At 35.8% G+C, this 26698-nt stretch overlaps 1 protein-coding gene across 4 annotated transcripts in view; it reads left to right on the top strand.

Moving 5' to 3' along the window:
- Positions 1–26698, top strand: part of CNTN1 (contactin 1) — a 357489-nt gene that overhangs the window by 227895 nt on the left and 102896 nt on the right. For all 4 annotated transcript variants that reach the window (XM_004765541.3, XM_004765542.3, XM_045072974.1 and 1 more), the window contains 3 exons: positions 3912–4062; positions 8367–8494; positions 8809–8984. In XM_004765541.3, the coding sequence (XP_004765598.1) occupies positions 3912–4062; positions 8367–8494; positions 8809–8984 (455 nt within the window). The remainder of the gene's footprint in view (positions 1–3911; positions 4063–8366; positions 8495–8808; positions 8985–26698) is intronic.

Raw genomic sequence — 26698 nt, 5'->3', positions numbered from 1 at the left:
CAAAACATTCAGAGCATGGGGAAGATTAAATGTAGCATAATTCTTGGTGAAGATTTTGTGAAGATTATTGAAATGACAACAAAGGAATTAAAATATTACATCAAGTTTGGTTATAAAATAGCAGTAGGGTTTGGGAGGATTGACTTCAATTTTGAAAGAAGTTCAATTGTGGGTAAAATGCTGCAGAGAAATCTTTCATGAAAGGAATAATCCATCAATGGGGAAAACTTCAAAGTCGTCTTAGTTTAAGAAATGGCCACAGACACCCCAACCTTCAGCAACCACCACCTGATCAGTCAGCAGCCACCAGCATGGAGGCAAGATCGTCTACCAGCAAAAAAGTGATGACTCGCTGAAAGCTCGTATGATGGTTAACATTTTTTAGCAATAAAGTATTTTTAAATTAAGGTAGGTACGTTGGGTTTTTTTAGACATAAAGCCACTGCACACTTAATAGACTATATAGTAGTATAAACATAACTTTTGCAGGTACTGGTAAACAACAAAAAAACACAAAAAACAAAAATCTCATTTTACTCATTTATTGTGATATTCGTTTACAGGGGTGGTCTGGAACCTAACCTACAATATCTTGAGGGATGCCTGTAACCCCTTTATCTCTGCCCCATCTTCATCTCTTCTCCCTTGCACTGACTTGATACGGACAGGAATCTCTTCTCCATGGGCATACATGCGTTCGTATTTCTCACGCTGCTTCTTCTTCATGTTTTATTCTTGAATTCTCTGCACCTTTGTCTTTGGTGACTCCATGCTTTCACACTTCCCAGATGATTTATTCTCAATCACTGTCATTTTCTCCTCTTTATCCCTTTCTCTGCTCAGTTAGAAATCTTGCTCCCTGGCAGAGTTCCTGCTCTGGTTCCATTCTATCCTCTTCCTCCCTTTTTTCACATATTCTATATTATTATTCCTAAATTATTATTATTTTCAAATTTTTAAAAATCCTGGATAATTTCTTCTTCTCCCATTAATTATCAGTGATTCCTTAATTTATATCAATGGCCCAGGTTTTTATCCTCAGCTTTAAGCTCAACATAAAGCTTCCTAATTGAAATCTTCATTGGGTAATCTCACAGATAACCCATGTTTAGTGAGCCTGAAGCTAAATGCATTCCCTTTCCTCCGCATTCACATGGCCTCCTGAAAAATTCTGTTCTATAGAATGACAGCATACACTGCATCCTTTCTTCCTATTACATCTAATTTCTCAGTGTTACTCCATAAATCCCACATCCTCCTTACGTTCATTACACCTGCTTTAATTAAGTTCTTACTGTATTACATTGCTTTCACTTTATTTAAAGTAGCTGTCATCAGCTTTAGTCCTATGAATCTAGGTAGCCAGGCTTTCTCTTTTACAATCAAAAATATTACCAAAAAGATAAAGCAGTGACTCAGTATGGCCTGTTTTATTATTGCTACACCAAAGGGGAATTCTTTAGAACATTGTTACCACTACAAACTGAGTGACGCTAAAAGAATATAAAAGGAAATGAGATAATTGCAAGAAAATATTTTAAAAATTACCTTTTAAAAAAAGTTGAGGCTGGGGCCCCTGGGTGGATCATTGGGTTAGGCGTCAGACTCTTCATTTCTGCCCAGATCATGATCTCAGGGTCCTGAGATCGTACCCCATGTCAGGCTCTGCACTGAATATGGAGTCTGCTTGAGATTCTCTTTCCTACTCCCTCTGCCCCCCTGCTAGTGCTGGCTCTCTCTCTCTTTCTCTCTCTCTGAAAGTAAATAAATAAAAATAAAAAGAGAGCTGAGGCCTTCTTAATTTTGATTTTCCCTGCCTCTTACTATAATGTTGAGGATCATATTCCATTTCTTCCCCACAAAGTAAAAATTCCTTGCTAATATATTTAACCTAGTTTATTTGGGTATCAAGCAAACATTCAGGTTTAGGCTTCATGCTGTATTACTTTGGTATGAGGTGCAACAAAATCATTTTGACTCATACAAGATATGAGGTGACTTTAAATGCTTCCCCCAATATTAATATTCTGTTTTTTATAAAAATTTGTTTATCATCATACATTACAAAATTACATGAAAATTAAATTTCTTAGGCTGAAAGATCACTCCATATTCAAGCACAAAATCTTGTAGTCAGTTAATGACTATTACTGTAGTAATTAAAACAGTTCGTGCTCAGCATTTTCAGCCTGAGAGCAATGTTTCTGGGCATCTTTATATTTGTTTCCATTTATTTTTGTTTACTACCATTAGAGAGAGTGTTGATTGCTCTCTCTTTTCTTTCATTATCTAGATAATTCATTTATTCATCCACCAAGCATTTTGGGGGAACTTTCTACACAAGATACTATTATTTGAATAGGCACAGTAAAGGATGAAAGAAATAAAAAAATTCATGTCCTCTTCTTAGTTGGGAGGAAAATATTCCCTTATTTTTTACTGCTTCTAAAATATGTAAGAACATGGTCTAGATTCTGTCACTATAAATTCAAATATTAGTTAAGTATCAGGTATTTCATTAAAACTTAACTGACTCAAGAAAAATTCTCATTTCTAGATGAATTTAGATTAAAAAATATAATCCCATTAGATTTTCTCTCATATTTGATGGGGAGTATGTCACCCAAAGTATCTATTGAGACTATACAAAATACCACACACTGTGTTAGGTGTACAACACAAGTTGGTTGGTTATGTATTTATTTGTTGTCAGCAAAACTCAGACTAAAGGAACAATGGGATAAATTAAATCCTTGCCATTAAAAAGTGTGTCCCACAGAGCAGCAGCAGCAGCAAAAGCAACACCTGGGAGCTTGTTAGAAGTGCTGAATCTCAGGTTCATCCCAGGCCTACTTAATCAACATTTTATCCAGATCATCAGATTATTTTTATGCACAAACAGAATTTGAGAATCACAGACTAGAGGTTGAAGAGTCAACATCTGGATGAAGATACACTTGAGCCTAGAAACGCCTCCCCAAAGGACACAGTTATATACAGATGATTGGACGTGCAAAACATAAACGGATGGGATCCCCCCAAAGCCTGCTAAAATACAAGGAGGTTATGAAATGAGGCAGGTGTAGGAGACCTTAAGAAAGAGAGAACGTGTCATCAGTGAAGTAATCTTTTATGAGACTCTGTATCCTATTCTCATAACTATTGCTCTGTGCTTTGATGTAAGGGGAAGCTCTAGTGGTAGCCTGTTTCCCTCAGTGATTTGCATCCATCACTGCCCTAGCTGTTTGCAGGTAGGTGTGAAGGCAGAAATCTTTTTATTTTGGTATTTCAGTGTCTGTACACAGTTCGTGCTCAAGAAATATTGCATGATGAAGGAGGAATCATTGTTTAATGAAGAGAGCATGCTTACAAATCAGAAGAAAATTGATTCAATTGTGAATCTTACCTGATACTGCCGTGGTACCTTTGGCAAATTATATAATCATAACAGATATCAGTTCTCACATTTGTATACTGGGGACAGTTCACTGAAAGTGTGGTTGAGAGTATTTATTATGAATATATGTCAGTATTAATAATGGTGCTCAAATTCCTCCAGTATTTCCCTTAACTTCCCTTGTGCAATTGAGTCAAAACAATTAAATTAGATGTTACCCTCAAGGTAAATATATACATAGCATTTGAGTTTAACTACAATTTATAATCCATTATTACTAAGATTTGTACATTAAAAATGTGAATTTTATAAGTAAAATATACATCAATAATATTATTAAATAAAAGGAAAATATATTGATACTAGGTAGGGAATGTCTATCATTATATCTGATACTATTTGGTGAGATTAATCTTTTCTGTTGATTATTAATCAAAAGAATAAAAGGTGCTATAGAAGAATTTTTTTTTTCCTTTTTAGTAAAAGAGAAGAATAATAATTTATTTCCTTTTAGCTTTGGCTCCAACTTTTGAAATGAATCCTATGAAGAAGAAGATCTTGGCTGCTAAAGGAGGAAGGGTCATAATTGAATGCAAACCTAAAGCAGCACCTAAACCCAAATTTTCATGGAGTAAAGGGACAGAGTGGCTTGTCAATAGCAGCAGGTCAGTTCAAAAACTAGAAATCTGATTGCAATTTACTGTTCAGCAAAATTCGTTTTAAAGAGGACTAATGTAAATGTTGGTTGTCCTAACTTTTCTCCACAGAAAATAACATAATTCTAAGATAAACAGAGGTGCTTACCCTTTACTCTTATTATCTGTTATCATCAGGGTTCAATTTCTAAGCTTCTGTAATTTATAAGGAATTTAAAAAATTGAGACTCAGAAATTTTTGGTAAATTGCCAAAGGCCTCAGGAAAAAAATGAACAATGTCAAATAAAATATGATCTCTGGGGGTGCCTGGGTGGCTCAGTGGGTTAAAGCCTCTGCCTTCGGCTCAGGTCATGATCTCAGGGTCCTGGGATCCAGTCCTGCATCAGGCTCCCTGCCTGTTTCTCTGCCTACTTGTGATCTCTGTCTGTCAACTAAATTAATAAATAAATAATAAAATCTTAAGAAAAAAAATATGATCTCTGACTTCTCCCCTCGCAGCAAGGCCTTCTGCTGGCAATGGCCACAATCCCTGTACAGATGGATGAAAGATGACCCTGAACGTTGCTGTGAATGAGAGGAGAAGGCACAGGGGTCAAAGCTCAGAAAGGTCCCTCGCTCTTCTTTGCTTCTGCTTTTACTGATCCTTCTGGATAATCACAAACCCTTATCACTATTTCTCAAGCACTTGATGTGCGACAAGGGGTTTTACTGAAACTAGGGGGATCTGTTTACAGGAAAGATAAGATATGTTAATCTGCGTGTTCTGCTAAACGTAGCCTAAGAAACAATTCATACATCTCTTGGATCACGGGGCATCTTAGATCCCAGGGCCACTGTTTGGGCCAAGAAAACCTAAAGAAAGGCAACTCCCTGAGGCGTTCCAAGGGCAGAGTGATCACACAGGCCTGGCATTCCAAAGGCCTGTGCCCTTCTCCGAAACCTTCCTTCACCCCCACAGCCTCTGCGTTACATTTAGCAAGCCAGGGATTATGGTTGATTTCATGCTCTACATTAACCCCACCAGCCTTCTGTATCCATTTATATTTGTTTTAATTTTATGCAGTTAGCCTATTAAGTATTTCAGTAGGAAAAAATTTAATACAGGTGACTTTAAGAATAAATCATTCCTTCCCATCTTTTTAAATTAACAGGAATTTCTCATCTTCCTAATAAGTACACCATTAACCGCTTTAAGATAAAACATAAAACTGACGTCCCTAAGGAGATAAAATATTAAACTCCTTCCTAACAAGTAGACCATTGGTAGTTTTAAGATAAAACATAAAACATGTGACTTGTCTAGTATTTATTTAAAAGCCACACCAAATGTTTTCTTTAAATTTCCTAGAAGATATGGTAATAGTACTAAAGTGCTCAAGTATGCAGAAAAGAAAGTCAGGATAGGAAATGGGCTGTGAATGTGAGGGAGAAGGGAATATTCCAGGCAGTGATAGAAGCATGTACAAAGGGCCTGGTGCAGAGAATATAGGATGGTGAAGAATGTAAGACCTAAAACCAGTATGGTTTGTCCTTAGAGGAGAATGGAGAATGAAGAGTTTTAAGGGAGGAGACATAATAATCCAGACCATTAATAATGTTTTTTGCTTGGGGGCTTTAACCTCATCTTTGAGTAATGGAATCGGTCTAAAGGTATAAATAAAGGAGGAAAATGTAGATTTTTCCTATTAAAGGTATATTCTAGCTCAAGCATGTAAGAGATATTCTTTACAACAATCCAAAAAAGTAGGTAAGATAGGTATTATCATCTTTATTTGAATGTATTTAAAAGTTAGAAAGGTTAAAGTAGCCTTCTGGCAGTATATTGATAATCTCCAAACTGAACCTTGAACTTGTGGAATGAACCCGACCCAACACGGTTCTCTGATTAGGTGGATCCCAAGTATGGCTGTGTATTGGACAAAGACAGGTTGGGTTGGGGAGAGGGAGTACACAGGAACAGCAGTTATTTCCCTGAACAGATTAACTTTTACAGGGAATATGCTTGACTAAGTTTTTAAGACATCAGCACATGTTGCTAGAAGAATCAGTGTTAAAGGGAGAATTAATTTGTTTGATTTTCTGATGAGACATTAATAATCAGACAATAAGCAATGCAAAGATATGATCAAAAGGTAGTCCCATTTCTAGGTACTTACTCCTGCAAGAAAATTGTGGCACAGCATTCTCCCTTAGCACCACCATTAACTCTCTCCCCTAAATGAAAAAAAAAATAAAACCCTTCTCTGACTCTGATGAGGACCAAGGAATGCTAGGAGCCTCTCCAGCCAAGGGTTTTCACAGAACCATGTTTCATGGACTTGTTTTTCCTAAATATCAACATGTGTTCAAAAAAGGAAAAGAAAGGTCTAGCTCCTAAAATCTTACTATTTTAATCCTGTCAGAATATTTTTAGTCTTTGAATCAAACTGTATTACTTCTTGACAAAAGAGTCTATAAATCCAGTTTTTGTTCCCTACTTTAATCCACTAATATTCAGGTTCTAAGAACAACTTTAATTTTTTTAAAGATTATTTATTTATTTATTTGACAGAGAGAGATCACAAGTAGGCAGAGAGGCAGGCAGAGAGAGAGGGGGAAGCAGGCTCCCTGCTGTGCAGAGAGCCCGATATGGGACTTGATTCCAGGACCCTGAGATCATGATCTGAGCTGAAGGCAGAGGCTTAACCCACTGAGCCACCCAGGCACCCCTATAAGCACCACTTTATAATAGATATGGTATTTCATGTAAAAATAAAGTTAAATGTTGTAAAATAGCATGCATAAAGAAAAGTTCAACAAATAAATTATTTTTAGAGAAATAAAATATTTCTGTTTAAAACTAATATCCAAGGAGTAACCTGAATAACTGTCTTTTTAAGCCTGACTGCAATCTCATTCTGATTAATGTAATTACAAAAAAATGGTTTCGCATCACAAAGTTACTACAAGCACTTGATTGCCTTATAAAATGGTTTTGCGATGTTTCCAATCAGTAGAGAGGAAACATAAACCTTGAATTGTAATTAGCTTCTCAATCGTATGATTTTACTTTGGGCTAAATGATACACTTTCTACAACAGAATGTCTTTGTAGTTGTTATTTGATATTCAATGGTCTATTATCAGTTCTGAAGTGATCTTTATCTCCGCCCTTTATGTGAGAGTATCTCCAAAATTCTTTTCTTCTCTGGAGTTAGTATGCTTTCACCGTTAACAAATAAGATGGAAGGATAGGCTAGTCCATAAAACCAAAGTATGTCTGATGGAATGCATATTAGGAGAGAAAATCATGGAAGCTGGACGGGATGGAGGGTGGCAAGACAGCCACTGCGCCTTGTGTGTGCACATGGGTGCACAGGTGCATACGATACTAACCAGAATTATCTAGCAATTCTTTGCTGAAGGTACAAAACCCTGGGAGATTGTCCAGCCTCCAAGGGAATCAAAGGACTGTGGCTCTCACTCTGAGTGAGATGGAAAGTTCCTGGAGGGAGCTGAGCTGGAGAGTGCTGTCACTGAGCAGAAGAGTGACATGGTGTAACTTACGTCACTTAGGTCTTCATATTTGGCTGCTATGTAGAAAAGAGACTATAGACAGGCAAGGGTGAAGCAGGAGGCTAGTTAAAAACTACTGCAGTAGGGCGCCTGGGTGGCTCAGTGGGTTAAGCCTCTGCCTTCGACTCAGGTCATGATCTCAGGGTCCTGGGATAGAGCGACATCGGGCTCTGTTCTCAGTGGGGAGCCTGCTTCCCCCCCTCTCTCTGCCTGCCTCTCTGCCTCCTTGTGATCTCTGTCAAATAAATAAATAAAATCTTAAAAAAAAAAAAAGAGGGCGCCTGGGTGGCTCAGTGGGTTAAGCCGCTGCCTTCGGCTCAGGTCATGATCTCAAGGTCCTGGGATCGAGTCCCACATCGGGCTCTCTGCTCAGCAGGGAGCCTGCTTCCTTCTCTCTCTGCCTGCCTCTCAGTGTACTTGTAATTTCTCTCTGTCAAATAAATAAATCTTTAAAAAAGAAAAAAAAGATTCTCTCTTAAAAAAAAGAAAAATACTGCAGTAGACCAAGAAACAGGTGAAGGTGGCTTTCTAAAACAATTTGTCAATGCTGGGAAAAAGAATTATTATAAACAAAGGCTAGGATATTTCTTTTTTCTTCTTCTTTTTTTTTTCTTTAGGATGTTTCATCTTAAAAAAATCTTATGGTCAAGTAATTGTGTAAAACTTAACAATCAAAAGATAGTGTTTGAACTCTTAAGAACACTAAAATGTTTCACTAGATTAATTTTGTGAGGAATGTATTTCTTTCACTTGAATAGAATACTCATTTGGGAGGATGGCAGCTTGGAAATAAATAACATCACAAGGAATGATGGCGGTATCTACACGTGCTTTGCAGAAAATAACAGAGGGAGGGCTAATAACACTGGCACTCTTGTTATTACAGGTAAGAAACGCCTCAGTCAATATTGTTATTTTCTAGTTTAATCGTGCTTAGTTTCTAATGTACTATGGGACATGATTCACCACCAAGCTTCTACAACAGTTCATATACAGATAAGTTTCCATTTCAAAAGCCTGTGGGGCAAATCTCTTGCTTCATGAAATTGTTCCTGGAATTTGAGTCTGAATACCTCTTTTTCCCTTTGCTCAGAGAAGTAAAAATACATATTGATTTTTATTCTTTTAAAGTGCTAGATAATATGGTATCTAATATTTCCTTGAATTGTGCTTTCTTCCTTTTTTTTGTTAATTGTATAGATCCCACAAGAATTATATTGGCCCCAATTAATGCTGATATTACTGTAGGAGAAAATGCCACCATGCAATGTGCTGCTTCCTTTGATCCCGCTCTGGATCTCACCTTTATTTGGTCCTTCAATGGCTACGTGATCGATTTTAACAAAGAGAACATTCATTACCAGCGGAATTTTATGGTATGTGTTTTAAGTTTCATCTTATTGACATTCCAGTGACCCTATGTGACTGCAGCTCCTATTACTATAATCATTTATGATACTGAAAAAAAGGCAAAAAAAGCTTTTCATGGATTTCCTTTTATCAATCATAGCACTCCTAAACCTTTTTAAAAATGGCAAGTTATAAGGATTCTGGTAGAGATATAAATCAGTAAATATTTGTTGAGCTTTAGGTCTATTTTTTGCTTAATTATAATATAATTTTTATGTTGATGTGTATTATCCCTCATTGTATCTGTACTCTAGGTGCTAGTGCCTATTTATTCATTTTAAATAAGGTAAGAGCATAGGACTTATCATTTGTTATAATGATGACTTTAAGGCATTTTTCTTATTCTTTGAGGTTCAGAAATAGACAAAATACCTATATGGGAGGGTTTGGAGAACTAGTCCATGTGATTTTTAGAATGCATAAATGGCTGTATTTTATAAGGATACAGTGTATGATACATACAACTTACAAAATATGTCTTTATTGACTATTTAACTATTATTAAAATTTCAACTTAGTAGTTAAGTTTTGGTGGAGTCAAAAGTTGTAAGTGCATTTTCAACTGTGTAGGGAGTCCGTGCCCCTAAACTCTGTATTGTTCAAGGGTCAGTTGTATTTAAAAGGCAAATTGGCCACTGTTCCTACCTGCCTGTTCTCTAGAAAGGCCACTGGTTAGGAACCTGAGAGCATATGCTTATTGAAGAAAACTAATTTTAATTTTAGAAGTCAATTATTAGTATAGAAATAAAAGTTTGAATTAACTCAGTAAAATAGTAGTATAGTAGAATATTTAGGATATTTAAAGTCCTATGAAATCTGAAGATTGGTTTGTACCTATAATAATCATATCCTTTCAAATTGTCTAGCTCTTTAATTTTTTTTCTAGAACTATACGCTTGAAAAGGCAAAACAGGCTTTCAGTCAGGTTGAGTGAGACTGATTTTAACTAGATAGAAACATTTCTTGTTACATTTTTATTAGTTTAATAAAACAACTACCCATGCAGTAATGAATGTTTATCCTTCTACATGTTAACTATAAATTCAGTTCCTTTCATTTTAATCTAACAGATGTAGCTATAGCTATAAATTTACAGCAAATCTGCTGATTGTCCTTCCATTTTTTTTTAAGATTTTATTTATTTATTTGAGATAGAGAGAGAGTGAGAGAGCGAGCATGAGCAGGGGACAGAGGGAGAGGGAGCAGAGCAGAGAGCCCGATGCGGGGCTCAATCCTAGGACCCTGGGATCATGATCTGAGCTGAAGGCAGAGGCTTAACAACTAAGCCACCCAGGTGCCCTGATCTCTCAGTTTCTAAACCAAACTTACACTTAAAAAAAATAACAACTGGGAACTGGCAGGGAACTATTTTAACATTATACCCTGTGATATTTTTCCTTATATATCTGAAAACATTTTGATATGCTTATTCATAAGTGTTCCCCACATTAGTAAAATGGGCACTGATATCTTTAATAATTTCTTCAAATTGTGTTTTATTTTACAAGTAAAGCAAATACTACTTAGTTTTTACTCATTTTAAGGAAAGCTGAGCTAAACAAAGATCTTACTTAAAAAATGGACTTTTGGGGCACCTGGGTGGCTCAGTGGGTTAAGCCGCTGCCTTCGGCTCAGGTCATGATCTCAGGGTTCTGGGATCGAGTCCCGCATTGGGCTCTCTGCTCAGCAGGGAGCCTGCTTCTTCCCCTCTCTCTGCCTGCCTCTCTGCCTACTTGTGATCTCTGTCTGTCCAATAAATAAATAAATAAATATTTTAAAAAATGGACTTTTGAATTTGCTTAGTTTCTTGGTGTTATATATTGAGTAATTTCAAAACTATCACAACCATAGTTCATACAATAGCTACTTAACAGCTGCAGTAAAGTCTATGTAAATAGATTTAGGGGTATAAATTGTCCTAAATAAATTTTAAAATTCATATGTGGAGCTTATGTTCTTCAAAATGATTGTTATGTTATATTTGTTGATGTAAATAAACATTCCCCCCCCCCAAGAAAAAGAAAGAAATTAAGAAAGGAAGAGAGAGGAAAAAGGAAAGGAGGGAAGGAGGGGGAAAAAAAAAGAAGGAAGAAGAGCCCCATGGTTTAAAAAGAGAGGAAAATAAAGAAATACTGGAATGATAATTAAGAAGTAAATAATAAATTGGATCTTTTTTATTATGTTATGTTAGTCACCATACAGTGCATCATTAGTTTTTGATCTAATGTTCCATGACTCATTGTCAGCCTGTAACACCCAGTGCTCCGTGCAATCCGTGCCTCCTTAATACGTATCACCAGGCTCACCCAACCCCCAGCCTCTCCCTTGTGAATTGGTCATAAAAAACATAAAAGACTTTGGTGATTACTTACTGGACTTCTTTTGCTGTTGGTAGATGCAGAGGTTCATGTAGTTGCCCCTCAGCTAATCCAGTGCAGAACCTAACTGCAGGCCCAAGCTCTGACCTCATGAACTCACCTTTCAGCTTCGGTCCACCAAGTAATGATCAGCAGTAGAAAACATGCTCACTGGCTAGATATGTAACTTAATTGACTAAAAATATCAAATGCACATTTGTAGCACATTAGATGGACAAGTCGATTCAGTTCTCTAAATAGTTAAAATTTTTTCTAGGTTTTTTTTTTTTAAATATATTATTAAACTTAATTCTGTCTTTTGAACCTCAGACCTCTGAATCCTTCTCTTATATCTTCCTTCTCTTTCAAAGCCAACTTCAAAGTCAGACTTCACTGCTAAATGCACCACATGAATTTCGAGTAAAAAACACTGGATATGTTTGATCCGTCTTTTGGTAGATCATCCTAATGAGTAATAATTGATGTTGGGGTCACTAACAGATCACTCTCAGAAGGAGCAAATCTTCCCACATCAAGCTTAATGAATCCAAACAATGAGAATGTCAGGCACTGAGGACAGCAAATGCAAAGGAAGGAATATTACTGACTTCATTTGTCTATTATTCAGATTGCATGGACAAATGTGTCAGTACGTAATTTTGGGGAACTTCTTAAATAATGTTTTGATATTTTATTTGATCCTGACAACATTTCAATTAGTGAGTATCATTTTTTCATTTAAAAATATTGTACTGAGGGGTGCCTGGGTGGTTCAGAGGGTTAAGCCTCTGCCTTTGGCTCAGCTCATGATCTCGAGGTGTTGGCGTCGATCGCCACATCGGGCTCTCTGCTCAGCAGGGAGCCTGCTTCCTTCTCTCTCTCTGCCTGCCTCTCTGTCTACTTGTGATCTCTGTCTGTCAAATAAATAAATAAATAAAATCTTTAAAAATATTGTGCTGGGCATATAGTACAAGCAGGAACAGTGACGGGCACTAGGGTGAATAAAACACTGAATAATATAAACACAGGCACTGATCCAGAACACAGTAGAGGTTCTGTGTGACTTTGAAATTCAAATGTAGGGCGCCTGGGTGGCTCAGTTGGTTAAGTGACTGCCTTCAGCTCAGGTCATGATCCCAAGGTCCTGGGATCCAGTCCCACACCCGGCTCCCTGCTCCTTGGAGAGTCTGCTTCTCCCTCTGACTTTCTCCCCTCTCATGCTCTCTCTCACTGTCTCTCTCTTAAATAAATAAATAAAATCTTTAAAAAAAATAAAATTCAAATGTAAATAATTTGATAGCTATTAAAACCGATATTATCATCATTGGTTTTAATAAGTTTAGTTGCTAAAAGTTAATAGATGCTCTAATTAATGAAGAAAAAGTATATAAGTCAAACTTTTAAGCTTTTCATTTCAACAAAGTAAGTTTGTGTTTTCCAGTTTAGTTTCAAGGATGAATTTTATTCAATGTCAGGTGTGCTTTGATTTTAGCTTGCTACTCTCGACTTTGACCACCAGGTGGCAACCTTGCATAAGGCTTCAATTTTCACAGCATGGACTTGGCACTGGAAGCTTTATGAAATTAAATAGATTTTCCCATAGTTAGGTCTAAGATACGTGATTATAGGTGACTTAAAAATTTCTACTTTTTACTTTTTCAATTTTACTCATATAATTATCAGGAAAAAACTAACTATATTTTTCGAAGAGGTACATTTCTTTTAAGAATTTATAGTTAGCTCCCCCAAAGTAAATTATATTTAATGATCATTATATTTAATGATCCTGCTTCATGAAAAACTCTTTTGAATGAATCACTTAAAAATATGCAGATACTAATTTTAAATCTATGTGTAAACACGTAATACTGATTATAGAAAAAAGTAAGTTAATTATTTAATTCACCTGTTATGTCATTTATTCTTCCATTTTGTCAAAAAACATTCACTTAATGTTATATTATTATGTAAACAGTTTCAGGAATTGTTTCATTTGAACTTGAACTTATGCATAGGAGGATATTAAGAATATATATAAATAAATATGCATCATAAATTTTAAAATTTGAAGCTTTGATACAGTAAGCTTATAAGCAGTTTATCTGGCATTCTTTTAATCTATCAAAGTTATGGGGCAAATACTAAGAAGGAGAAACTCTTCCTACCTCAAGTAAGTAGGTTTAAAGTCCAACTACAAAATAGCTTATATTTTGATTTTCCGGCTCAATAGGTTTTTACTTTCTTAGAGTCAATACTAAAGACAGAATCATTTAAATTATCAATTTAATTTATAACTCCTTTTATTCTGAAAAGGATTTAGGACTATCCACCAAAAATTACAGATTTGTAATATACTATTTTATGCCTCTCCCATGGTGATGCCTGATCTATGGAAATTACTTTTTTTCAATGGCCAACTAACTTTTCACATCTCCTTTGAGTCATTTTCTTCCAAGTATTTAATAACAATCTCCCTGTCAGAGCCATTATCTTAGTTAACCAGGAGTTAAACTTTCCAATTCTGATTATTGCCACTATAATATCTTTTTTCCTTTTATCTTGACACACACAAATGTTAACATTGTAATTGAGAAAGAAGTTCTTATGTGTCTGTTTTGAATTTATAAATATCATCTGAATTGTTCAGAGGCTCTGCCACAACCAGTCCTGGGCTCTGGGCTGCATTTTGTCACTTCTTCTTTGAGACTGAGCCAGTGATTACGCCTTTCTAAACTTCAGATTTCCCTCTCTAATATTTTATTAATAATTCACTTACTTCATTCAGGTTGTTTCACTGGGTTTGCAAAACTGCTTGCTTCATAGTATTTGGGTGAGGATTCAGTAGAGAATGCTTATAAAGTGCTTGGCACAAGTTCTGGCAGATTATAAGCAGCTATTATTAATATGGTGTATAATAGAGCAATCATTCCCAATTGAAGTTTCCAGAGGCTATTGCATACAGGTTTTTTGTTTTGTTTGGTTTGGTTTGGTTTGGTTTTTTTTCTGCTTACAGATCTCAATTTTCTTTAATTCTTGCACTGCTGCTACACTGGGTACCTAATCTGAAACAAAAAATTTCCAGTCTTCTCTTGCCAGAAGCAATGGGAGAGGTAATGATAGTCAACATTTATTAAGTGCTTTCTGTTTGGCCAACATTGGACTACGTGTTTTTCCTGTGTTTCTCAGTTGATCTTCACAGCAGTCCTCTAAAGAACACATGCTATAGTGATTTTTCTCAATTTTCAAAGTGAAGAAAATAAAGGTTAGAAAGGTTAAGTAATTTGCCAAAAGTAATAGTACCACTTGTTGTTGACAGGGAGGATTTGAAACCAAGGTGGCTGACTACAGACCCTGAGGCCTTTGCCACTCGAGTTTCTAGTCCACAGGTTAGCACTCCCGTTTGTGTCTGCTTAAATAATCCCCCTCCCATTGTTTAAAGCACTCTAAGACCCTACTGTTCAACTCCTCATTTATTCTATAATTTTGTTTAACGTACTTTTTACGTTCACTCAAGGTTGCCCAAATTACTTCATTCTCCTTATACTATTAGCAAGTTTTGCAATACATTATAAATCAAGTCTGCATAGTTTCAGGTGGTCTTTAGTTCTAGGAAATTCTTTATGATCTCTTTTAGGCGGGTAGGCGTATGTGTGTGTTTGCAGGTACATGGAAATGCTTTGTTCTGCCTATACAGAAAACACCATTCAAAACAAAGGAAGACAGAGCTCTTACCCTAAGGCTTTCTTTTTAAAATAAAATCGTAATTATCTGGAATGCATCACAAAATTGTGCTTAAATTTGAGACATACATATTTCATATTAGAATATATTAGGAATTTGAACAGAAAGTTTGCTTCTGCACATCCGAAGGGAGAGAGTAGAGGAACAGGATGAGAGAGAGAGGAGAGGGAACAATAATACTAAATTATTAATACTAAAAATGTTCTTGGATCTCTGTTACTGCTGAGTAAGAAGGTGAAGCTTGCCCGGAATTATACAGTAGAGGTTGGAAAAGAAAAGGAAGTTCAGGCCATAATCCAGGCAAAGGCAAGGATCAAATTAGAGCTTAAGGAAGTAGAACAGAAGACCAGCAGCGCAGTGAGTTGATGTGAGCCCTAAAATGGTGGTTCTAAACTGGGAGCAACTTTTCTCCCCAGGGACTTAGGCCATTTGTGGAGACAGGTTTGACTGCTCCCCACTATGGGGAGGTGGGGGGAGGGCTATGTATTATGGACATCTGTTTAGCACAAGTGCTGCTAAATAGCCTGTGAAGCTGAGGACAGTTCCCCAAAACAGAGGATTACCTGGTCCTCATTGTCAATGGAACCAAGGTTGAGAAAGGCTACTCTCAAGGAGGGTGAAAAAAGAGAGACTCGGGAATAAAGAGACGAGCTACTGAAAGGTTTTAAGCATGATGTGTTAGAAATAAAGAGGAATTACATTGTTTTGAGCAGATGAGAGTGCTTAGAACAACAACAACAACAAAAATTTTAAGAGGCTGGCTAAAACATTTTCCAAAATAGTGTGAATAGTAGAGGATGATAGATATCATATGTTTTGTGAATTTAAGATTCAAACTGTGGTGGGCAGTGGAAGAAGAAAGAAACATGTAAAACATATATAGTCCCCTGACATAGTTCTGTGACCTCCACAAAACTCACAAAGGCATTCTACCTGTTGCCACATCCTTTCTCTTCTCTTATGAGTAATTGACTATTGACTTCTTTTAGATCATTATACTTCCTATGTGCAGACCATGTCAGTAAGGGTTCTTCTCTAGCATAATACCCAAGTATCTAGCATAATACATAAGCATCCATTGATTTCAGTGATAGTAAATGGATTAGGACATAGAACAGCAAGTCTTTGTTCTTCAGAAATGAATTGGTTTGGAAGAATCTCCAAAAATTCATTCAAAGTTAAAGTCCCCTTTGTTGTACCTAGCACTCCTTCCATACTCAAACATCACTGCAGTAATTATTGTGGCAAAATAGGGGACATATTTAAAATAAAAAGTGGGAAAAATAAACATGTAATCTTTTAGTATCTTAAGAATTTTATAATTTTACATGTGGACTTTGATGTTTTATTTATGATATCACACTAGAAATACACAATTTCATCATGAGCTGGCATACTCCAAAAAATCTATCTAATTTTTTCACTATGATTTTAAGAGTAGAACATTAGCTAAACATCTGGAGTATTGTTCTGGTCTGGCCTTTAATGGATTATATGGCCTTGATCAGGACAGTCATTCTGAGCCTTAGGCTTCTCATACACCATATGAGGAAGTTGAGCCACATCAGAAGTTTTAAAATAAAAAGAACAATATTTTCGCAGCAGAATCCATTCTGCAAAGAGAATTTAAATCAGAAACCCAATAAGTAAAAAAGGTGAGGTTGCTCCGAGTAAAGAAATTGTGTGTGTGTGTGTGTGTGTGTGTGTGCGGGCGCACGCACAGGTAGGAGACTACAGTGTTCCGTCATGAGGCCTCTCGTTTCTTCCTATTCCACAAAGCTTCCCATCTGATCCCTTCCTTTTACAAGTGATCCCTGAAGATCTTCAAAACCCCAAGGCTAATGGGAACGCATGTAAAAACCATATGAATTAATATCCAAGTTTACTTTCAATTCTAAAATATTGGTTCTAAATCCAAGGCTTTGATGTTTCTGTCCATCAGTCAGAATGATTACAGAAAATGTTCTCCTTTTTGAACTTTAATTTAAAATTGTCCAAATGATCAAAATTGGACTCCTCAGCTATCAAAGTAGCCAAATTTAAGAATATTCAACTTTTCCTTTGATTCTACAAATACTTGGTGATCTCTTAATAATAATTCTAGGCCACTTTCTTAATTTACCTAAGTTTTCATATTTATGATGATATTACTTCATTTTCAAAATATTTTTGAGTTGTACATTTAAAAATATTTTTCACATTCAGGCAATCTTAATGCTGAAACATTACTTAACACTAACTTGAATATTAGGTAATATTAGGAAATTAGTGTTAATTACATTACTTGTGAAAATGGTTTTGTGATTACGTTAGAGAATGGACTTTTTGGGAGATTCTAATATTTGAGGAATGAAGTATGATAATATCAATGATTTGTTTTTCTAGGATTCAATAATAGATGGACATATTGTATATAGAGACAAGGAAGGATAGAGCTAACTAGCTAGCTAATTAGATACAGCAAACTGGGTAAACTTACAAATTTTTAATCTAATGCCTGTTATTCAGGTGACCATACTATTCTACTATTTTTCCCATTTTCTTATGTTTAAACCTTTAAATAGATCACAAATTTAATAATTAGATATGTAAAATGATAACATTGTATTCTTTCTGCTATGAGAAGCTACCCATCTTTACCTACCAAACTTAAATCCCATTGTCTGTTTCATGAAACAGTATCTTGGAAACAGTTCAACCTGGTTAAACCAGTAATATGTGCTGACTGTGGAGCCTTCCAGTAGCCACTTCACTGAAAATCTCCAGTTCCTTGTCTTTCAAATGGAAACACAGTGATGCCTGGGTGGCCCTGTCAGCTGAGCTTCCCATTCTTGATTTAAGGTCAGGGCATGATCTCAGGGTCATGTAGTCATGATCACGGTCATGGGATATGGAGGGCTCCACACCAGGGAGGAGTCTGCTTGAGATTCTCTCCCTCTTGTTCTGCCCCCCCTCTCGCATGCACGCATTCTCTTTACTCTCAAATAAATAAATACATCTATAAAAAAATGCAATAAAAGGGAAGCATAAGTAGTATCTCCCTGAGCATTATAAAAGTTGAATAAGAAAATGTAGGTGAAGTAGCTAGCACATTGCCAGACATCTAAAAGAAACCTAATAAACTAGATCAGGTATTCCCACGAGTTTGGGAGTAGAGGCCACAGTGGCAGCAGCAATAATGCAAGTAGCAGAAGCAGTTTTCATAATAGTATTACTAGCAGCAGAAATAGTCTGTCAACAGCAACAGTATTAGCATCAGGGGTGGTTGCTGTTAATAGTAGTAATGCATCCTCCTCCCTAAAATAGGATTCAGAGCTAGCTCGCAGAGCTGCAGTTAAGAACAAGTGAGTCTGCACACGTAGAATATTTATTTATAATAGTCCCTGGTACCTCTGAAACCCTCGCTAAGTATTTGTTGTAAATCGTGTTGGTGATGCTGGTGGTGAAATTTGCAGTTATTCCTTCTTTAACCCAACAAACCAAAAGTAAAAAAAAAAATTGTTTTTCATAGATATAACATGTATCAATCATATTTAATAGCTTTTGCTTATAAGTTTCTAGAATATTTTCTTTGTAAGATGTTCTTTCCTTCAACCTTCTATATCTGGCCCTTCCTTCTGAGCTTCAATGGAACAAAAGAGATGCTTTTGTTGATAGATAGCTATTATGAGCCATAAGCTTTAGCTTGACCTTGTATGTAGCATCTGACATATTTCTTTGCTCATTATGATTCATTCAGTTTGTTAATACAGCTTGGTAGGTCAGATCCATTGATACTGCAGGGATGAATTTGTAGAGTTAGTTCATGGGGGAGGGGGAATAAAGGAAGGGGCATTTAGATTTTGGGAGTCTTTTGATTTAAATTTGGGAAATTTCTAAGTGGTAAACCACATCTATACTTTGGAACATCCCTGAGCTGTGCTATCACAATTTCCAGTATGTGATTCAACTCTCCTCACATGAAGGGAAGCGTTTTGTAATTCAGCCAAACTGTGGTTTTTTTAGTGAAAATATAGAGAGCATTCGTATCTAATTTGTGGCTAGAATGTGCTGAGGTCCATGATCTTTACTTGCTTTGTAAGCGTTCTGTCGACCACTGAGAACCTCAGCTTCTCCTGAGGTATGGAAAGAGCTATTACCATTTATAAAAATTTCAGGAAAGGCTTTATATGTACACAACTATATTGGAAATAATATAGTATGTTTTTCCTTTTGCTTCCCTTCTTGAGATATTTTCGTGTCACCTTTACTAAATATAAAGCAAATAAAAATAAGGGTTAAAGTTGCTGATGATTACTTTACACAAGTAGTCCATCATTACCTACCTAAGTCCTAATGTTTAAAGCAGAACTGACATTTAAAAGTACTTTAGCAGTGAACTTTTAGACTAGTTTAATTAAATGTTTACAGAGTTTATTTGGAAGATTCAATAAGTATAAATTTAATGTAATATTTTAAGACATAAAATAATTTGTGTTTTTCATTACATGTGAAAAGTATAAAAATCATGACCACATTATTCCTCTGAGAATAAAATAAGTGAATATGTAAACAGCAATGTGTTTTAAACTGAGAGTCTGGGGGGGAAAGGTACCAATTTTATTAAGAAAAAAAGAATATTAGGTGTATAGAATACAGATATTTTATAAAAGGCAATTATAGTCTCACAACTTGCTTATTTTTATATTATTTTTCTGCCCTCAATTTTTTTTTTGTGAGGAGTTAAATTAAAAAAAACATTTTAAATTTCTGAAGTGTTTTATTTTTTTAATTTCAGTCTAATCACATGACTTCTTAAAATAGTGTGAATTTAGCAACAGGATTATCTTTCACTTAGACATAGGAAGCAACCAAAAAAGTGAGTTCACATAATGAAAGCATATAATAGAACTAAGTGCTTTTTACTTCTATGCAAACATTATTTTCCTCAAATATAACTTATTATCTTTGTCATAATAACTTCAAAAGATTTTACTTAGTATCTTTCCATTACTGAATATTTAGTGTCACAATGCAGTGCTAATTAAGAAGGTGAAGACACATTAAAAGCAGTGTGTTTTAAAAATATACAGTGTTTAAATTATTTTATTTTTTCTCACTAGAAAATTACTCAGAAATATGTGCTAATTAGTCTTTATGACAGCTCAAGAAAAATGTATTATTACCTTCACCATATACACACATTTATTCTCTCCTTGCCTCAAATATTTTTTAAAAATAGTTATAAATAATAAAATAATATTTCTTTACCGCCTCCCTTGGGTGAATTCTATTAAGTAAGGCAGTATGAGGAGTTAGGCCAACTACAAAGGGGCACCATCCCCAAGACCATCTTCAATTCTGAAATGAACTACAAGTTCCAGGGGTTGCCAAAACCACCCTCAGTTTTGATTTGCTGGAAAGGACTTCAGAACTCCCTGGAAGCTATTATATTTATGGTTACAGTTTACTACAAAAAAAACATACAGATTGAAATCAGCCAGCAAAAGAAGTGTATAGGGCAGAATCCAGGAGAAATACCAATACAGAGCTTTCATTGTTCAGTCTCTGTAGAGTCAAGATGCGTTACTTTATCAGCTTAGGTGTGTGGTAATGTGTGCAGAGTACTGGCAACCAGGAAAGCTCAAACCTGAGCTTTGTTGTTCAAAGAGTTTATTGGAACTTAATCTTGTAGGCATGATTAATTGATTGCCCAAATGGTTAATGTCAGTCTCTAGAGTGACTGATATCACATGACCCAAAGCCCCTACCCTAAGTCACTATATGGTTTCAGACCCTAAGTCTAAAACTATACAAGTGTCTTTAAATCATGTTGTTAGACTATCCAGTATGACCCACGATACCCAGGCAAAGAAACACACTTTAGATTACCTTCCAGAGGCTAAGGAAATAACAGACCTCTCTTGGGGCAAGGTCAAATTCTTTACAACACATATTACAGGTGGCTGGAAAACTTAGAGGTTTTCCTTCTTTTATATGTTCACTGTATTTTTTTCTAGAAATTTACACATCATTGCTGAAACTTTTATTTCCTCATGAAATTAGTTCATAAATAGTTTAAAATTTATTATTATTGGCAGTTTATCTCATGTATATAGATACCAATAGTTGTTCACAATTCAGTTATTTTATCTTATAACATTGTCATTATCTTGCCTGAAAAAATCATACAAAATTACTAAAAGAAATTAATAAAGACATTTTAGATAATAGGTATTTATTAATTTACTTGCATAATGTTTATTTGCTGAATTCCTCCTATATGTCCAATATTACAATAAGTAATTTGTATGTAATAATAAATAAAACCAAGTTCCTCCCTCAAAAAATTAGTCTAGTAGAAGACTTTATATACACATATAAAACAGGGATACAATGATAAACAAAGCAGGCATGTTTCCTCCTCACATAAAACTTAAAGTCCTCTAGGAAGACCAACTTTAATCCTATAAGCGGTCAAATATTTTATTGCAGCTGAGATATATTATATGACATAAGGTAAAAGGTGCAGTGACAAAATATAACAAGAGAAAATGGAAAGTTTTGCTTGAGGAAATGAGTTGGTATGGGTGAGTGAACAGTGTTTACTTAGGTGAATGTGATAAGAGTGTGAGAATACAAGGGGATCACATTCCAGGAGAGGGAATACCATGGTTAACCAGAGATGGGAGAGAACAGATACGTTTAAGGTCCTATAACGGGAATGTTCTCCTGAAGAACCAAGTAAACAATATGGCACTAGCTGAGTTGGAATATTGAACAGAATCTAGAAAATGGAGCCAGATTGGCCATGTTCCAGGAGGAGGAAAAATTTTAAAGCTTTCAGTAAGTTTTATTTTTATAAAGTGGGGTGATTTGGTCCTATTGGCATTTTTAAAAGGTCACCCTGGATGCTAAGGAGAGAAAAGAATAGAGTAGAACAGCAGTGGAGGGAGTGAGCAAATAGAGAATAGTAGTTCAGTGAGGGATGTTGGTAGCTTAGAAAAGGAAAGAGACAGGAGTGAGGGAAGGAATAGATAAATTCAAGAATTTATGATGGAATTATAAGGAGCTTGAAGAAGAAGAAGGTTGAGAATGTCCTCAAAGTTTCTGGGAAGTGTGTTGTCATAGATGATTAGAAAGTTGGATAAGTGGGAAAAGGTCAAATCCTATCAGAAGTCAAGTAAAATAAGTTGAAGAGGGGTCCGGGACCAGATTAAAATGAATTGAGGAGTAAGAGATAAAGAAATGGAAAAAATATATATATCTCAGAACAGAAAGTCAGGTTTTGAAGAATAACTATTACCTGATCCAAACAACCATCATAGAATTAAACAACTTAACATGAGGAAAAAATAATAATAATAATAATAATTCTCTGTTTCTAAGAGCAAGAAGAGAAGAGCAGAGAGAAGTAGGAGATGGGAGCTGGTACCAGGAAGGGCCCTGGGAAAGGTCAAAGTCACTGAGAAATCCCTAGTATAAATCTGTCCAACAGAAATTTAAGAATAAAGATATTCAGTGAATGGTAATTCTCAATGGTGATTTTCCTTGCCTAGTGGGATACAGCCAATTCCACCATCTTCCATTCTGTAGCCTTACTAGGGAGGACTTCGTCTCATTAGGTTTATGACAAAACAGGGAAAGGGCTGAACTTCTTGTCTGGTACTCCTTGTGTGACAAAGAAATAACTGACCATTGGAAAAGAAGGAAGGTATTCTCCTACCCAAGGAATCTGCAGAAATCTTGGAAACCAGATTTTTTAGTCAATCTAGACCTCAAGGTACAGAAAGACCCCCAATTGATATTAAATTGTATAACCTCTACCTACATTTTTACTAAGACTGGTTAATATCAAGGAACAATATGTGTGGCCGTGGGCCAGTTCTTTATATGGAGATGGTAGCATTCTATTACAACCAACTGGATCTGTCTGCTCAGATTATAACTAGCAATTACAGGCATACCTTGTTTTACTGCATTTCACTTTATGGCTCTTTGCAGATAATGTGTTTTTACAAATTGAAGGTTTCTAGCAACCCATTGTTGAGCAAGTATATTAGCACCGTTTTTCCAACAGCATTTACTCGTTTGGTGTCTCTGGATCATATTTTGGTAATTCCCATAATATTTTAAATTTTCATTATTATTATATTTGTTAGATCTGTGATCTTTAATGTTACTATTGTCATTGCTCTTGGGTGCCAAGAACTGTACCCACATGAAACAGCAAACCTAATAAATGCTGTGTGGGTTCTCACTGCTCCACTGACTGGCTCTGCTGACTTTCTTTCTCTCCTTGGCCCTCCCTATTCCCTGAAATACAATATTGAAATCAGGCCAATAACCTTATGATGGCCTCAGAGTGTTCCAGTATAAGAAAGAGTTTCACATCTCTCATTTTAAATCAAATGCTAGAAATAATTATGCTTAGAAAGGAAGGCATGTGGAAAGCCAAGATAGGCCTGAAGCTCGGACTCTTAAACTGAACAGTTAGCCAAGTTATGAATACAAAGGAAAAATTCTTGAAGGAAATTAAAATGCTACTCCAGTGAACATAAGAATAATAAGAAAGCAAAACAGCCTTATTGCTGGTATGGAGAAAGTTTTCGTGGTCTGGATAGAAGATCAAACCAGCCACAACATCCCCTTCAGCCAGAGCCTAATCCAGAGGAAGGCCCTGACTCTATTCAATTCCATGAAGCCTTAGAGTGTGAGGAGGCTGCAGAAGAAAAGTGTGAAGCTTGCAGAGGTTGATCCATGAGGTCTAAGGGAAGAAGTCATAGCCATAGCATAACAGCGCAAGGCGAAGTAGCAAATGTTGATGGAGAAGCTGTAGCAAGTTACCCAAAAGATCTAGCTAAGATAATTAATGAAGGTGGCCACATGAAACAACAGATTTTTCAAAGTAGACAAACCAATCTTTTATTAGAAGATATTATCTAGGACTTTTAAAGCTATTTAAGTCTTCACACACACACACACACACACACACACACACACAGGGCTCCACAACTTCAAAGGACTGTCTGGCTTTCTTGTTTGGGGTTAATGCAGCTGGTGAATTTAAGTTGAAACCAATGCTCATTTACCATTCTGAAAATCCCAGGGCTGTTAAGAGTTATGCAAAATCTACTCTGCCAGTGCTCTATAAATGGAACAGCAAAGCCTGGATGACAGTACGTCTGTTGAAGACATCTTAAAGTATTCAATGTTGTTAAATATTTTAAGCCCACTGTTGAGACCTATTGCTCAGAAGAAAAGTGATTTCTTTCAAAATACTGCTGTCCGTTGACAATGCACCTGGCCGCTAAAGGCTCTGATGGAGATGTACAACAAGAGTAAGGTTGTTTTCATGCCTGCTAACAAAACATCCATTCTCTAGCCCATGGATCAAAGAGGAATTTCAACTTTCAAGCCTTATTATTGTTTTAAATTTATTATTGGAATACAACTGACATACAATGTTATATTAGTTTCAGGTGTACAACATAGGAACTCAACACATTCTATACATTACTCAATGTTCACCACAGTGAATGTAGTCACCACCTGTCACCATACAACATTATTACAATATTATTGTCTGTATTCTCTATGCAGTAGTTTTCATCTCCATGACTTATTTATTTTGTAACTGGGAATTTGTATCTCTAAATCCCTTTTCTATTTTGCCCACCCCCCTCCAACCTCCTCTCTGACAACCACCAGATTGGTCTCTGTATTTAAGAATCTGTTTCTTTGTTGAATTTTTTCATTCATTTTGTTGTTTAGATTTTATATATCAGTAATTTATATGGTATTTGTCTTTCTCCATGTGACTTATTTCACCTCAAATAATATATCCAAGCTGTAGTAAATAGCAATATTTCCTTCATTTTTATGACTAATTTTTCATTGTGTGTGTATAATATGTGTATCACATGTTCCTTATCCATTTGTCTGTTGATGGACACTTGCATTGCTGTCATATTGTGGCTACGGTAAAGAAAGCTGTGATAAACATGGGGATAAATATTTCTTTTCAAATTAGTGTTTTCACCTCAAGTCCTATTATTTAAGAATTATATTTCATAAGGTTATAGCTGCCATAGATACTGATTCCTCCAATGGATTTGGGCAAGGAACATTGAAAAATTTCTGGGAAGTATTCCCAGTTTTAGATGCCATGAAGAACATTCGTGATTCCTGAGAGGAGTCCAAAATATCAACATGAACAGGAATTTAAAAGAATTTGATTCCAACCTTCATGGATGACTGTGAGGGGTTTAGATTGCAGCAGAGGAAATAACTGCAAATGTAGTGAAAATAATAGGAGAAATAGAATTGAAAGTGGAATCTGAAGATGTGTTTGGATTGCTGCTATCTCATGATGAAATGTGAACACATCAAGAGTTGCTTCCTATGGATGAGCAAAGAAAGTTGTTTCTCAAGATGGAATCTGCTCTTGGAGAAGATGCTGTGAAGACTGTTGAAGTGACAACAAAAGATTTAGAATATTACATCCACTCAGTAGATAAAGCAGCAGCAGGGTTTGTGAGGATTGACTCCAATTTTGAAAGTTCAGTTGTGGGTAAAATGCTGTCAAACAGCCTCACATGCTACAGAGAAGTCTTTCATGAAAAGAAGAGTCAATGAATGGGGCAAGCTTCATTGTTGTCTTATTTTAAGAAACTGCCACAGATACCTCAGCCTTCAACAACCACCATATGCATCTCCAATAGCCATCAACACCAAGGCAAGGTCCTCCACCAGCAAACAATTCTGACTTGCTAAAAGCTCATATGATGGTTAACATATTTTAGCAATAAAGTATTTTTAAATTGAGGTATGTACATTGCTTTTTTTTTTTAAAAAAGCTTTATTTTTTTTTATTTGAAAGAGAGAGAGTGAGCACATGAGTGGGAGAGGCAGAGGGAGAGAGAATCCAAAGCAGACTCCAAGCTGAGGGGAAGGCCCATGTGGGTCTCAATCTCATGACCCTGAGATCATGACCTCAGCCAAAACCAAGAGTCAGATGCTCAACTGACTGCACTACCCAGGAGGCCCTGTGCATTGCTTTTTTAGGCATAATGCCATTAAACACTTTAATATAGTGTAATGTCATTGCAGACTATAATAGTGGTGCAAACATAACTTCTATATGCCCTGGGAAATTAAAACAAATTATTTGACTTGCTCTATGTGGTGATCAGTAACTGAACCCACAGTATCTTCAAGGTATGCCTATATTCTTAACCACATTAATTAAAAAAATACGGCAAACCTGAACACTTTGCAAAACCAGCAGGAAATTTAATATAGGAAGGGGTCACTGGCAAAACCTATGGTAAAGCAGAGCATTCATTCCACATGCAGTTATTAAAAAAATCAAAATTTTAAAAATGTATAAATCTATTATATTACATAAACAATATCTTCATCTATTATGTAAAATATTAACCAAACCATTAATTTTTCATCTTTTAATATAGCTGGATATATGTGATTAAAATAGTAAATCAGTGTATTTAGTTGTCAAGAAAACAAAATGTTTGCTTAAAAATTGAGTTTTCCAGGGATGCCTGAGTGGTTGTGTTAAGCATCTACTCTTGATTTTGGCT

Source organism: Mustela putorius, unplaced genomic scaffold, assembly GCF_011764305.1.
Source record: "Mustela putorius furo isolate JIRA1106 unplaced genomic scaffold, ASM1176430v1.1 tig00537227_pilon_pilon_pilon, whole genome shotgun sequence".
Lineage (NCBI taxonomy): Eukaryota > Metazoa > Chordata > Mammalia > Carnivora > Mustelidae > Mustela > Mustela putorius.
The sequence above is the reverse complement of the archived record's forward strand: the minus strand, read 5'-3'. Positions and strand labels throughout refer to the sequence as shown.